Source organism: Rattus norvegicus, chromosome 4, assembly GCF_021556685.1.
Source record: "Rattus norvegicus strain SHRSP/BbbUtx chromosome 4, alternate assembly SHRSP_T2T, whole genome shotgun sequence".
Classification (NCBI taxonomy): Eukaryota; Metazoa; Chordata; class Mammalia; order Rodentia; family Muridae; genus Rattus; species Rattus norvegicus.
The window spans coordinates 147,554,175-147,570,187 of record NC_141537.1 but is presented as its reverse complement, the minus strand read 5'-3'; the positions used below and the strand labels follow the sequence as shown (position 1 = coordinate 147,570,187).

At 46.6% G+C, this 16,013-nt stretch overlaps 1 protein-coding gene across 22 annotated transcripts in view; it reads right to left on the bottom strand.

The window, feature by feature from the left end:
* The window catches only part of Mtmr14 (myotubularin related protein 14), a 43,003-nt gene extending 27,429 nt beyond the window's left edge, over positions 1-15,574 (bottom strand). For 9 of the 22 annotated variants that reach the window (XR_015685576.1, XM_087657570.1, XM_087657574.1 and 6 more), the window contains exons 1-5: positions 15,303-15,563; positions 12,980-13,128; positions 4,163-4,271; positions 641-716; positions 281-341 (exon numbers count right to left, since the gene is read on the bottom strand). Coding sequence is in view for 19 of the 22 variants with exons in the window: in XM_087657570.1 (XP_087513696.1) it covers positions 281-341; positions 641-716; positions 4,163-4,271; positions 12,980-13,128; positions 15,303-15,458 (551 nt within the window). In the remaining 3 variants the exon portion in view is untranslated. Of the gene's footprint in view, positions 1-280; positions 342-640; positions 717-4,162; positions 4,272-12,883; positions 13,129-15,302 lie in introns of all 22 variants that reach the window. The other 13 variants (XR_015685577.1, XM_087657576.1, XM_087657580.1 and 10 more) reach the window with 3 other exon arrangements.
* Positions 15,575-16,013: the final 439 nt, after the last annotated feature.

The following is a 16,013-nucleotide window of genomic DNA, read 5'->3' as shown; positions in this document are numbered from 1 at the left end:
GTAGGGCTCTAAACAAAGAGACATCTAGGGCCGACCTTAGACCAGCAGCACAGAAACCCTAAAGTCATCATGTGCTGTGATCTTGGGTGAAGACTGCTCAGGTTAATGAGGCTGCTGGGTGGACTTCAAAAGTGCTATTTTGGGGATATGGAGTTGAAATGGGGGAGCAAAGAGCCAATGCGTTTATCCAGACCAGAGATGAACACCCATTGCCAGAGAGCATGGCTGTCAGCAACCAGCCCCGAACCCGAGCTCCTACCCACGGTGACCCCGCACTGACCGGAGAACAAAGTCCTCTTCTGTGACATCTTCTGTATTTGCCCAGGTATCATCTGCTCCCCCTGCCAGAGAAACCAGTCTGTCAGCACTGAAGCTGGTGGCATCCTTTGCCAGGCCAAGGGAGCCAACCTGCACCTTCCCCAGGTTTAGCCCTCGTGTCTCCATGAGGGCCACATGCCCAACTGTGTGGCAGTCTGCTTTGTCTGTCTTGGGAGTGAACTCCTAGTTTCCGCTCTGGCGTGCTCTGGTGTCTACCCTGCTTTATCATACCATCTCCTCACACCACTGTGGCCGAGGCAGGACTAGACCCTCTGACCAGGTTTTCCATTCTTACACCCACAAAAGGCTGTTCAATATTCACCTGAGAAAAAATAGTTGTATCCAGAGCGTCCATACAGCTCTCCCCATCCAGCCAGTGTGGCCGACCTGCAAATATGCTGGAGACAAACGGCAATTTCAGGGTCAGAGGACTTTGGAAGCATGCAGAGCTTAAGAAAGGCTGGTGCTTCTTAGCAGCAAAGACCACCACAGTCAGGCTAAATCTGCTTAGAACTTATCCCCTCAGACTCTACCAAAGGGTTCTCTCCCCTCGATTCAAGGCACCAGTGCTACGTCAGTGATGAGGAGTAAGACTTGGAACATGTCCATATATCAGGTACTGGGCCAGGTACTGTCAGGTGACACCACCTTCTCACTGAAGTCACAAGGCCCTAAGGCAAGCATGGCAGGCAGTAGGGATGACAACTATTTTCACAAATGAAGAAAGGAAAACAGTCATAGCGTGTGGGGCAGGTTGGGAACTGGTCTAAGCTCACAGAATTTCAAGGGCCTGTTACCTATTATTTGAAGCTTTTTTAGCATAGAGGGCAACTTTTATACTGAGAGAAGCAATTAAAAGAGAAATACCTGGGATCTTAATTTTTAAAAGGAAATTACTGAAGCAGTCGTGAGAATCTGTGGCTGTAATTTCAGTAAGATCAGAGGCAGGAGCATCAGAAGTTCAGTGCCACAGTTACATAGTGGGTTTGAGGGAGGCCAGTTGGGGCTTCATGAGACTATCATAAACACACATAAACACAAACACACACATACATACTCACACTCTCCCTCCCTCTCTCTCCCTCCCTCCCCCCTCCCAGGTCTCTGAGCGCAAAGTCAATCTGAACCACATAACAAGTTAGGACAAAAACAAAAAACCAAACCAAGACAAATAAAACCCATAATTATCAAGGCGAATAGTGGCTATTATTACTTGGCTGCCTTTTTTCCTTTTTCCTTTAAACAGAGGCTGGAGGAATGGAAGCCAAGACCCTGTACATGCCAGGACAGTGCTCTGCAACTAAAGTAAATCCCCACCTTCTTCCTGACTCTTTACTCTCTCCTTATCATGGCAGGGATCACTCTGAGAGCTGAATTCGACAAGCTAAGCAACGCTATCTTTAGACTGTGTGTGTGTCTGCATGATGTGTATGTTTGTGGGACAGTGTAGACTGAGACGGGTTGCTTCGTTCTCCCTGCCCACCTTTATGTGAGCTCTGAAGATCAGACTCAGGCCTCCAGGCTTATACAGTGCTACCTTTCCTTACCCAGTAAGCCACTTGCTGACTTAGAAACTTTCATTGCACTAAAACGAATTGAAGATGTAAGGTGTCAGACCAGCTGAAGTTCATTTTTGAATTGGTCCCAAAACCTGCAGTTTAAAGTGGGTTTCTGGGCTGGAGAGATGGCTCAGCAGTTAAGAGCACTCTCTGCTCTTCCAGAGGTCCTGAGTTCAATCCCAAGCAACCACATAGTGGCTCACAAACCTCTAAAATGGGATCTGGTGCCCTCTTCTGGCACGCAGGTATACATGCAGATAGAGCACTCATGCATAAAATAAATAAATCTTAAAATAAAGTGGGTTTCTGAAAGATTAACAGAATACTATCTATGTAGGGTCATCACCCTACAAGGAAACAGAAGTAAAGTTGGCCCTACATGAAGTGGGTGCAGGAGGGAACCACTAGGTCTACTGTCTAGCTTTTGCTGGGGGTGAGAGCAGGCAAAACATAAGTAGCTGGGTATCACCTGGAACTGGCTGGGGGTTCTCAGAGATGTGGCCTGTTTGCACATCTGCTCTCCTGTGCTTGCTCCAAATACCTCTTAGTCCCCAGGACCCTGCCAGGGACACTACTGCTCCAGGGCAGCTTCTTCCCGAAGAGCATACTCGAATATGCAGATCCCTGCTGCGGTCTGTCCAGAAGCCCATGGAGAAGGGCGAGAGCTGAGCTTCCTGCTGGCCTAGGCAGAATGCACTACGGTGGGGTGCGGGGAGGGCTACCTAACCTTTTCTGGGTCTAAAAGCATCCACAAATCAGCTGAAATTGTCAACTATTGTGTGTGGCAGCACAACCTTGAAAGCTTTGGGAATCTCCTCCACATTTGCAATTGGATCCTGGAGATGGTGGTTAAGGCCAATCTGAGCTACAAAGTGAGATCCTGTCTCAAAGCAAAATAAGTCGGTAAAGTACTTGTGCAAGTATGAGAATGTTTTGGGTCCCCCAGCACCTTCATAAAAAGCCGGGTGTGGCTGTGCACGTCTATATACAATCCTAGCGCTACGAGGTCAAACAGCATATGGCTAGAGCTGACTGGCCAGAGCAGCACAGAGCACTCTAGTCCACATAGAGTCTCAGACAAGGAAGGGGAAAGGGATTGAGAAATGACACCCAACATTGGCCCCTAGCTTTTAAGCACTTATGTGCACACATGGGCCATGTATGTGCACACATTAAATAAATGGCAAGCTTGTGGCTCAGGCCTGTAGCCGTCCCAGTACCTAGGCTTGAGAGGCCTTGCTTCAGAGACCTGACGAGTAAAGGAAACTTGCTCCGATTTCACAATCCATTGATAGAGTAGGTCTGAATACTGTCCTATCTGTTAAAGAGTTTCAACCTGCAACATTCCTAAGGCACGAGGCTTAAAATGACCTGGAGTGGAAGTGAACTCTGATGGAAGCTGAAGGAATAGCCCAGGACTCGTGAGTGAGGCAGAGGAGGAGTGCTATGAGTTTAAGGGCAGCTGGGCTACTGAGCAAAACCCTGTTCTTCAAAAATAAATAACCAGGAGTAGCTTTGTATTCCCAAATGATAAAGTTCCACTCAAGCCTTTGCTTTAGCTCAGAGCTGAAATTATGTCACTGTCCCCCACACTGATGCATTTACAAGTCCACACCAGAGGTCAGAACAAAAGCATTTCTCATTCCTCTGTATAAGACACAAGGCTGCCCCCGAACCTCTTGATCCTTCTGCCTCTACCTCTCAAGTAGTGGAATTCCAAGTGTGCACTACCATGCCGGACTCAAATCCAAGCTTTCTTGCTGTGTAAACTCGGTCAAGTTATTTAACCACTCTGAACCAAAAAATAATAAGACAAGTAAAACGAGATCACATTAGGGAGCTACCCTAACAGCCCTACTGAACACATGAACTGCGAAGGGTTGGGACTTTTGTCTGCTTTACAGGAATGACATCTCAAAGTCCTGAGACAAAGTACACATTCAATAAGTACATGGCTAATCACATGACTGAAAGAAGGGACAAACAGCAGAATACTACCTGATTTAATCTACTCTGCTGCAGAATAAGCTGAGGTCATACATGATAGGCAGTAGAAGCCAGGATCTGACCTACAATCTGGCTCTACAGCATGGGCAGGGAGGCCCTGGTGTTACACCCTTCCCTGTCTGAAATCTCCCTTCAGTCAGAAATGGTCCATTTCTCTGTTTCCCACACCGTGAGATGTCTATCAACCAACTGCCCTGCCTTATGCTGGGAGAGAACAAATTTTGCATGACGGTGACCAGAACAGGGGACAGCAAATGGTGCTGTTGAGTGGGCCTTACCTTGCCTTTAAACAGGATCACTGGGCAGACAAACCGGCCTCTGCACCTGGCCATCTTGCTTCGGTGAATGAGGTCTTGCAGCTTGTTCACCTGCACCGTGCTCTGAAACCTAGTACAGACAGAAGGATGAGGTCAGCCAGGCAGTAACACACGTGTGTCTGTTCACAAAGATGCAAAGGAGGCTTATGCATGCGTAAGATTGCCTAGAATTCTGTTTTTGCGTCAAGATCTCACTATGTAGTGGAGGCAGGCCTTGAATTTAGGTGTAACCCAGGCTAGCCTTAAACTCTATAGCCTAAGATAGCCTTGAATTTGTAGCAAACCTCTTAGTTCAGCTTCCCAAGTGCTAAGATCACAGACACGCTCCACCATGCCCAGTTTTACTCACTGAAAATTTAGCAAATGCCATTATTCCTAAATTTCAGATTACTGACATATCGAGTTTTTCAGGAAGAGAAAAAGAACTGTTAACTCTAAGTATTAAAATCCCAAGTTACCCTGATTTCAGAGCCTTTCCAATGGGGGTGGGGGGAGAAAGCCAAATCAAATTAGCTGGGTGTGGTGGTACACATTTGTAATCTCAACCCATGCAAAAGACTGAGACAGGAGGATTACTATAAACTCAAAGCCAGCCTGGGTGACATAGTGAGTTCAGGCCAGCCTGAGTCAACATAAAATTTTGTCTCAAAACAAGGGTCACATAGAAAATCCCCAATCAAACACAAACAAATGAAAAAATCCAAAAGGAAATGAGCGTCAGCAAGCTACACCAGCACCAAACAACACTTCCCTAAAAAACAAACAGCACTGGAGTGCGTGTGGTGCGTGATCAAGAGGATCACTAGCAAGCCTCACTCACAGGCATCCCAGCGAGGGAGGGCCAGGCTTAGTGAGACACCCTGCCTCTAAAGATGTGGTGGTACAGAACTGCAAGGCCTCTGCCTGCGCAGACACAGGTAAGCATTCACATCATACTCCACACATGGAGAAACGAGGGGCAGGGAAGTCATTGCCGTACAGCGAGCCCTCAGAAGGCAGGCAAGTGTTCTCCTTAAGGGACTGAGCTTTGAGCCAGCCTTACGGAAAGCTCAGTGCCCCTTCCGCATCCTGACCCTTGGAATGATCCTGTTACCACACAGCTCCTCAGGGCACATGCACCTTACACTGTTTCTGGAAAGCTAGGTCAGGAACACTCAGGGATCTGTGGCCCCTTTGTAAGTGAAGCTGGAGAGTAATGCAGATACTAAAAGTGCAGTCTTAGGCTGGTTGTATACACCTGTTCTCCGCATTCAGGAAGCAAGGGCAGGAGGATGGCTAAAAGTTCACAGCCAGGTTGCTCTACATATTGAGTGTCAGGTTACAAAAGAAGCCAGGTGGGATGACACACACCTTTAGTCCCAGCCCTCAGAAAACAGAGACAGGAGGGTCTCTTGAGTTAAAAGCAAGCCTGGCCAACAGAGCAAGTCCCAAGACAGCCAGAGTCACACAGAGACACAGAGCTGTGAGTACACGAATGCAACAGTTCTAGTGATTTTTTAAAATTCGACTTCAATTTTAGATGCTTCCACTTGACTGTAATTACACTCTCAAGCCATGGTTTAGAGACAGGAGCCTTTATATATTATCTTTCAAACTGAGCTGTGGAAGAGCTGGGCATAGTGACTGCTTCCAGAGGTCCTGAGTTCAAATCCCAGCAACCACATGGTAGCTCACAACCATCTGTAATGGGATCCGATGCCCTCTTCTGGTGTGTCTGAAGACAGCTACACCAGAATAAAATAAAATAAATAAATAAATACGTACATAAATATCTTAGGTGTTAAACGTATGTTTAAAAAATAAGTCAGGGGTTGGGGATTTAGCCCAGTGATAGAGCGCTTGCCTAGCAAGTGCAAGGCCCTAGGTTCCGTCCCTAGCTCTGAAGAAAAAAAAAAAAAGTCAGGAGAGTTGGGAAGAGAACTCCTATGAAGCCCCTTTCTTAGTAGCTTTTCTCACACCCATTTTTGCTCTGTAAAACCGCAAAAGAACCAAAGAGGTTTAAGAGGACAACCCCCTCCACCATGGCGTATTTTTCCAGGAGGTCAGATTTAAGATATAATCTTTGTTAATGGAATGCTGTTTCTTTGTAGGAGGAGGAAAATGACAAAGCTTTATGGGACCAGGGTGCATGTATCAAATCCTACAGACAGGTTGGCTCACCAGCAAATCCTGTAGCCGAGAAGCTGGATGCTGTTGCTCTCCCTGTCTTAGTTTCTCTATAACATATATAGACACTTAGTCCAAAACCAGTGCAACACTGAACTCTAGAACTGTGAAGCAGAGTGTATAGCACAGCTCCCAGTACCCAGCTTCCCAACTACCTGCTCACCATTCCCTTCTTTCAGCCTTGTCAGCACTGTCTGTCCACTGGCCTCTCAGCTAGTTCACAGCAGCTCCCTCTGAACCCAATCCCAGAACATGGGAAGCAAAGGCAGAAAAGTCAGGAGTTCTAGCCTTAACTGCACCATGTTTACAGCTACCTTGGGCTATATAAGACCCTATCCCAAAAACAAAAGGGGGGGCTGGTTAGTGATTACGAGCACTCCCTGCACAACTTTGATAGCCTAACTTTGGATTCTAGAACCTGTATCAAGCTGGGCATCATCTCACGTGCCCCTGTAATCCCAGAATTGCTGGGGGCAGGGCAGGACTCATGAGGTTTACTGGCCGCCAGCCTAGCTGGAAAGAGCTCTCATTCAGGGAGAAAGAGCTCTCATTCTCCAAAGGAATAAGGCGGAGCGTGCTAGGTGAATATGCAGTGTTCTCTGGCCTTCATGCCTGGGCACAGGTATGTGCACGACCCCCAATTTGCACCTATACCACACACATATACTATATTCACACTTTTTTTAGGTTATAGAAACAGAACTGGACATGGTAATGCATACTTGTAATCCTAGGACTTAAGAGGTGGACACAGGGGGCTGGGGATTTAGCTCAGTGGTAGAGCGCTTACCTAGGAAGCGCAAGGCCCTGGGTTCTGTCCCCAGCTCCGAAAAAAAGAACCAAAAAAAAAAAAAAAAAAAAAAAAAAAAGAGGTGGACACAGGAAGGTCAGTAATTCAAGGTCATCTTGACTCTATATACAATTCAAGGCCAGGTTGGACCATGTGTTATCCTGTCTCAAAAACCAAAAGGAAAACAAAAATCTTGCATCAGATTCTCCTAAGTTGCATTCAGCAAGTCCTCCTAAAAGTTAGCACAGAAGGCTGAAGCAGGAGTTCCAGGTCAGCTGGTGCTACACCGTATGAGACCCCCACCACACACCAACAGAGACAGGACCAGCACAGGTTACTCTCTGAACTGACTTTGTTTTGCTGCTATTGAGACAGTGCCTCACTATGTCCTCCAGACTGTCCTCAGGTTCAAAATCCTGCCTCAGCCTCCCACAGACTGGGATTATGCCTGGATTCTGAGTTCTTTTACTGTAAGAACATTCATTTTCTATTACACTAGGATCTTGGCTTCTCTGCCTGGCCATGACTCAAAGAACCAGTTCCGTTTCTGCTTCCTCACTAGTTCCTGTTTTTAATCTGTCACTTGCCAGTGAATTGTCTGGCCTATGGCTGACCACACCTGAATGAACACTATATGCTTATACATCTGTATCTACAACCCAGTAGTGAGATTTATTTCCTTTGTTATTTATTTGCTACTGGGGACTGAACCCAGGGCTTGTCCCTGAGGTAGATCTCTAGCCCTTCTTTCGGTATTAATTGAATTATTTAATTGGTTTTTAGTCTTCATGATCATCACTTGCTCACAAAACTATTTTTAAGCTTTTTTCCAACGTCTTAGTGAGGATACAGTGGCCCACACTATTCTCTGAGCTTCATCATGCCATCCAAGGACGATAAGAAGATAGATGCTGGAAAGTCGACCAATAAGGAAGACTCAGTAAATAAATCTGGTGGCAAGGCCAAAAAAAAAAAAAAAAAAAAGGCGGTCCAAAGGCAAAGTTCAGGAGAAGCTGAACAATCTACTCCTGTTTGCCAATGCTGCTGCAACAAACTGTAAGGAACTGCTCAACCATGAGCTTATTACTCCAGCTGCGGTCTCCAAGAGACTGAAGACTCATGGTTCAGGGTTCTGAACGCCCTTCAGGAGGTCCTTAGCAATAGATTTATCAAGCTGGTTTCAGAGCACAGAGCCTGAGTAACTGACACCAGAAACGCAGAGCGGAGACTCCCCTGTTGCTGGTGAAGATACATGAACAGGTCCAATCAGCTGTCCACTTGGGAAAGTAAAATTCTATTTAATCAAGTGAAAAAAAAAAAACCCTATTTTTAAAGCATGGTTGGGTAATAAATGACCACAATCTTACTACTCTGGAGGCTGAGGCAGGAGGAGTGGGTGTGTGCATTAGGAATGTTGAACAGGTTTAGGAAAGCTTACCAGAACTGATGAGGCAACAGGACTTTCTGTTTCTGTTGGTGGTGGTGTTTTCTTTGTTTGTTTGCTTGATTTGTTTTTAATTGTTGGGTGTTTGTTTCTTTGGTTTTTCACAACAAGGTCTCTCTGTGTAGCCCTGGCTGTCCTGGAACTCGGTAGACCACGTTGGCCTCAAACTCAAGAGATCCACCTGCCTCTACCTCTCAAGTGTTGGGATTAAAGGCATGTACTGCCACTGCCGCCTCTGCCGCCGCCGCTACTGCTGCCGCCAGCACCACCCACCTACCAGGCGTGCTTATTTTTTTTTTAAAGCCTTTTAAAAAGATTCTATTTGTATTGGGAGGAAGGGAGGAGGAGGAATGAACACGGAGGCATACATCATGGTGCATGGTGGTCAAAGGACAACTGAGGACCTAATGCCTTGTTTGTAAGCACGGATCTCTCATTTTTGCCACCATGCTACATGATCGAGCTTCTGGTGAATCCTGTCTTCACTCCATCTTGTCACTGGAGCTCTGGGGTTACAGATGTTGAGTGCTCACCCCCACCTCACTTCTTACCAAGGGTTCAGGTGGTCAGGACTGCTGTTTACCTGCTCAGACATCTCACTGTTCCCCTGCTCAGACATCTCACCAGCTCTGAATTTTTTTTTTTTTTTTTTTTTTGTGGTGGTGCGGGGACCATTTCACACTCTGGCCCAGGCTGGCCTGGAACTCACAACAAGCCTGTCTCAGTCTCCGGGGTGAGTTACTAACCCGCCAATACTTTCCCCTTGCTCAGGCTCTTTGAAGGCTGCCAGTGCTTAGTTACACCCACCAGGACTTCACCACTGGGACTTCACCTGGGAGATTCTTGGGGTCCACCACACAGAGGCAGCTCAGCAAACATTCAGAGCAAACCCTCTGGCCCTCCTCAACAGAATAGGGGAGGTTTCTTAACAAGACCAGGCCACTTTCTGAATTGAGTTACATCCTGTTTAACTCAGTCTAAATCACGTCTCACGAACACTTAGGCATGCAGTCATATTTCTTCCTATCCAACTATACCCAAATTCTCTTCCTTTCAACAAATACTCATTGTCAACTAATGTCACTTCAGTATAATATAATGACCACGCAAGAAGTGAAAACTTGGGGTTGGGGATTTAGCTCAGTGGTAGAGTGCTTGCCTAGGAAGCGCAAGGCCCTGGGTTCGGTCCCCAACTCCAAAAAAAAAGAACCAAAAAAAAAAAAAAAAGTGAAAACTTACTACTAACTCTAAAGCAGGGCATGCAGACACCTCCCTGAGATTCTAGCTATGTTAAGGCAAGAGGAGTCTGAGTGTAAGGTCAGCCTAAAAAACTCAGCCAAGACCCCCTCTCAAAAAGAAAAAGGGAGAGCCTAGTGGTGGTGGTTCATGCCTTTAATCTCAGCACTCGGGAGGCAGAGGCAGGAAGATCTATTAATTTGAGGCCAACCTTGTCTACAGAGAGAGTTCTAGGACAGCCAGGGCTGTACAGAAAAACGCTGTCTGGGAAAAAAGAAAAGAAAAAAGGAAGCGGGGGAGGGGGAGAGAATATGCACTGCTCTTCACGAGGACGTAAATTCTGCTCCTAACATACATAAGGTAGCATTGTGTTCTTTTCCTGGAGAGTGAGACCCTCATGGGCAAGGTAACAGTAAAGAAAAGGCAGACAAGTGGACAGGGGAATCATTCTGCTTACTGGCTCTTTGGTAAAGGGAAATTGCCTCTCTGGGCTTCAACTTTTTTCTCTGCAGAATACAGGTGATACTATATTTTTCATAGGTGACATGCAGGGAAGTTTGTGAAGTCCTAACTCATGACAATCGGAGAGCAATCAATTAATCACTCCTCTTCCCCCTCAACACAGGGTCTCATAGTCCAGGCTTGTATCAGACTTACCTTGTAGCTAAGAATGATGTAGTCAGTTCTCTCCTGGGATGGCAAGCACGTACCTCAATGGCCAGTTTACAGAGTGCTAAGGACTTAACCCAGGAGCTTCATGTATGCTAAAAACAAGTACTCTAGCAATGAGCTATTATCAACCCCTAGAAATTCTTCTCTTTAATGCTAGAATGAATAAGCACTAAACATGTTTCTTTCAGGACAAGCAACCAACTATAACTGAGAGCATATTAGAGAGTCCTGAATCTTGGCCCCACCTCTGAGGTAGTGAATCAGATTCTGTAGTAACAAGATCCCTTGGTGGTTCACTCACATGAATGCTATCAGAGGGCAGAGGTTAAGTGCCACACAGCACTCATGAGAATTAAAAAGGGGGTATGGGGTTTGGTAAGACATGGTGGACACTTCTAACTACCTCTTGGGTTATGTAAGCAGAAGGTTCATGAGTTCAAGGCCAGCCTTAGTAACATGGATGACAATATTGGTAGCAAGCGACAGAGAGAGAGCAAGTGAGAGATGGCTACAGCCTGACTGACTGACTGTAGCTACAAGACTATAAAAGGCTAAGTTTCCCTACCATTGGAAGGGAAGTTAGAGAACAACTAAGGAAGGTGCTGTAATGAAGCAAAGCCCTTCAGCCCTAGAAATGCCTAAGATGTGATCGCATTCTGGGATCTTCACAGAAAGTAATCTACTAATTTTTTTCAAGAGATGGGCACTCTTCTAGATATCCCTTCACACATAAGAAATAAAGGCTTCAGTCTTAAACGCCTCCGACCACGCTGTTCATCTACTTATAAACATCTCTCTCCAAATCTGGCTATAGAATATAAGGCATCTAAGGAGGTCTGAGAATGCAGAATGTGGAAACTGCTTTGGAAGGTCCAAGAGGGGATCCTGGAGTCTATCGTCTTCTGTTGTGCACACGTGTTACTGATGAAACGCACTACACCCATTGCACATTCCACAAGTCCACGCTTCTTGGCAAATCAATTCTACACTGAGTTGAGCGTGGTGGTTCACATCTGTAATCTCAGCACACAGGAAGCTGAGGTGAGTTGATAAAGCCAGTCAGAACTACAACGTGAAACCTTGTCTCAAAGCAAACAAAAAAAAAACCAAAAACAAACCAAATATGAGGAAGCAAGGAAAGGGAAAGGAAGAAAAGTGTGAAGGGAAGGAGGAGAAAGAAGTAAATAGCAGGGCAAAGAAAGGAAAGAAAAAGTCTATTCAAAAGTCGTCCCTGAGAACTTTGGGGAAACACTGATGCACAGGCTCTCTTATCAGGAAGCCATGATTCCCCACCGGGGATCAACCATCCTCTAGGTCTGCCTACAGCAGCACTTCTCAACTCTTTCCACACACATGAATTACTTAGGCATCTTATGCTGAGCTTTTGATCCATGGCTCTAAAGCCCAGGAGCCCACGCTTCCCCCAATGTCTTGGGAGACAATGGCTTTGCTTTGGGCTTACCTACTGGAGCTTACCCACTACCCTCACTTACAGGACGAAGATTATATAGCAGCTCCTGGAACATCCTAAAGACTGACAGAAAGCAAGGACCTTAAGGGAAGAACTAGGAACAAACACGGGGCCTCAGTTTTGTGAATTATTCATGCCAAAGAACCACAACCTTTACTACCTGATGAGATATTCCTGTATCATGCGTTTCAAGTCTGCCCTGCTGTGAACTGTTACTCTATGTGGAGCACTAAAGCCTGGGTCACACGTCAGTGTACATGGTAGCTCTTATTTTTAATTCTTACAACAAACACATCAGGCTTGCATTCCACAATTTATCATCAGGAACTACACAAGCCACTTTTCTAGAATTTTAATTAGTCCTTGCCAACCTTAATTATGAGGAGGCCAGGAACTACCAAAGAAAAATTAAAGACAAAGAATGAGTGAATAACTTGCCTAGCTTTAGTTACAGAGTCAGAAAATGGACAAGCAGTGTGACTAGGTTCTGAAGAGATACACATGGGAAACATTCCTAAGCCTGGCTTGAAAGCTGGGCATGGTGGCTCAGCCCGTAACTCAGCACACAGGCAGCAGAGGCAGGAGCAGCAGAAGTTAAAGATCATTCTCTGGTCACACAGTGAGCACATGGTCAACTCAGGCTACAGGATACCCTACCTCAATAAAATGCAGTCTATCTTGATATGTCATCATTCCTTCTAAGTACACCTACTAAAGACAAATAAGATGGCACTGAAGTTGTTCCGAGAGCGGAAGTATGTCTGTTGACTTAGGTCAACAAAGTCAGACAGACAGCCGGAAGAGCTCCAGGGCTGGGACTCCCCACTTCTCATCTTAAGTTGTACCACTTGGCCAATCAAAGTCAACCCTTAAGTAAATAAAGATGCCAGGAACTAGCCCCACCTGGGGAAAGTGAGCATGCCCTGCCCAGGTTCCGGACCCTGGGGATGAGCCTCTGAGTTCTACCGGACATGCACACTACAGTCACAGGATGCTCACGTGTCTTTCTCTTTCTCAGAACTCTCATACTCCAGGAATACGATGTGGCGGGGGTAGTGGCCGCAGATATCACCATTCACATTTGGAATCACGCTGAAACAGTAGTCACGGCCAAATAGCTCCAGACATCTCTTCTCAATGAGTTCAACCTGCATAGAGAAGGAGACTTGAGCCTGAAAAGAATTCTTGGGTTCTGAGGTCGTGAACCATTAAGTGGCCCATGATACAAAGAGGCCACTGGAAGTAAGTGACATTATCATTCAAGGCTGGGAGGAGACATGATGCTGGGCCACAGGCTCGTCCATGTTGACTCACATGTGGTAAACTTCAGACGGTACCTAAACCCAACATCCACACCACACGTAAGACTGTGTGTAGTCAGTGTGGAGACATTCTACCATCCATGGGATGAAAGACTGTTTGTAGATGTGGTGGTACATACATGTACCCCAGCTGAAGGCAGAAACAGTAGGGTTAAGAATTCACAGCCAGGATGGGCTACATAGTAAGACCTTGTCCCAAAAACCAAAGCAACAGTAACTCTTGCTCTAGGTTACCACTGTAGCATTAACACATCATGTTCCTTTAACACCAGATGACTTTTTCTGTTCTACAGCCCCAGACTAGTATATGAAGCTCCAGTCAGCTGGCAGGATGGCTCACAACTACAATCCTAGTACGTGGGATGTTAAAGCAAGAGGATGAGGAGTTCTAAGCCAGTCTGGAGATAGATATATATCAAGATCATGTCTCAACAATTCCTACAAAAAGAAGCTCTAGTCAGCAAAATCAGTAAAAGCTGCAGACAGCTGTCTCTTTACATACCATCTGCTTATAAAACTGAAGGCAAGGCTCCCTCTAAAATTAATCCTGTTGTTCACAGTTCAGTGAAAAGCCCACTGGAAGAAAAGCTTATACCCTGTACCACATGAAGGACTTGCAGGGATCATGAAGCCTGGAGCAGTATTAAGACTGGTTGTGGTGAAAGCAAGGTTTAACTTGTAAAACTCTAATCTTCACAGACATTAAGAGGGAAGTGAGATCCATCAAAATCACATACACCTCCCATAACCACTCAAGAGATTCCCCTTGAAGTCAAGCATGGTAGCTCACAGGTGTATGTAGTACTTGGGAGGCTAAGGCAGGAGGATTATTAGTTACAACCCATCCTGGGATAATGACTGTGAGGCCAAGCCAGAGCCACAGACAAAAGACCATGCTTCAAAACACAAGATTGGTGATGTATCTCAGCTGGTAGAATGCTTGCCTGGCATGCATAAAAACCTGTGTTCAGTCTCCAGTACCGTATAAACCAAGCATGAAGGTAAACACCTGTAACCCCATCCCCTAGAAGTGGAGACAGGAGGATCAGAAGTGTATGACTGGCCTTGTTTGGATAAGTTAACAAATTTCTGCCTCCCCAGAAATTGTGATTAAAGAGAATCTAAGACCAGAAATCTTTGTGTTTAACAAGAGCTCCAAATGATGCTAAGTATAATCTGAAAGGTACTTGGTCATCTGGTGAGATAACACAACATCATTACTGATCTGTCTTAGGTTACCTCAGAGATTAATAGAAGATGCTCCCCTACAGCATGTCCCAGCCCCTAGGTAACCTCTGGGGCAATGCCAGTTTCATAGCCCAGTATAGGTAAAGCTGTCACACTGGGAAGAGAAAAGGGTAGGGTCTTCCAGTGCTGGGGTGAGTATGCTTCAACCACACCAGAAGCTTTCTTCTCAGGCCTGGTGATTAGGGCAGAGGGAAATTCCCAGGGTGGGGGGACAATGACAGGGACTTCTTTCTGATAAAAAGGAACAGAAAGGAGTGTGGGTTGTCTTATTGCTCTACAGGAAAGGAAAGGGAAGGGACTAAGTCATGCTGGCACCTTATATGGAGGTGACACACTCCGCTGTTCTCTGGGCTCCATAATGCCATATTACTCCAGGCACCTATTCTGATCTTGAGGGGTTTGCCTTTTTTTTTTTTTTTTAACCTATTGGTAACACCTCCTAGGCTTACGAAGAGTAGTAGTCTTCTCTAGTTCCTATTGTCTAACCTTTGCACCTGGCCCACAACTCCGACCCTTGACCTCCAAACCCCTTGTCTAAAACACCCCCCCCCCAAGCCCACAAAGAGCCTGGGTCCTCCTCTTTGATGTTAAGCTGGATCCTTACTCTCCAAGTCCACATCCTGGATAAGGTTCCTCTCCTGTGCCTTTACAAGGAGGTCTCCTTCCAGCTCTCCTCCCATCCCTAATCACAGTCTTCCCTCAGTAACTCAGGCCAGGGACCAGTTCCAGGTCGTTGCACCTCTGGGGCTCACCTTAGAGCCGCTCTTCCCGCCGCTGTCCTTGGCACGGTACTGAGTCCGGGAGAACTCCTCCAGCAGCTCCCAGAGCCCCGGCTCCTGAGGCGGCGGGCTGCCTGAAGAGGCAGTGGAACCCGCCGAGGCGGCGGCGGCGGCCCGAGCACCCGCCATGCACAGCCTCAAGTCCCCTCAGGGCGCCTTCACCCAACCCATGGCACCTGAAGCTCGGACTCGGGCTCTAAAACCTCCTGAACCGACTCAGCCGCCGCCTTCTTCTTCCACTTCCGGCCCCGCCCCACCTCTCCGGATGTTTACTCCTGCCGCGGCCAATCAGAGACTGGAGTTCGTGCCCGGCCCACAGGTTCCCGGCCCACCCCTGACGCGGAGGGATCCAAATGGCCTCACGGCGGGGGCCGCGCTCCGCCCAAGGGGTTTCCCCCGGGGAAGCCGGGCTAAACCACTACGGCTGCGGGAGGGGGAACGGCAGGAACCATTGGAGCGAGGAGAGGAAGGAACCGCCAGAGGCCTGAGTTAGTGCTCACAACCAGAAGAGCTGCAAGAATTAAAACTGCGTTTCAAACAGCACTTTTCTTCCGCTGCTGTTATGGACGTCCCTGCCAGTATAGCGTGGCCCATCATCCTATTTATTGAGGAAGGTGTTTGAAAAAATGCCTTCTTTTTAAAAAAAATTTTAAAAGGATTTTCTAACAGGTGCCAGTAGGCAAA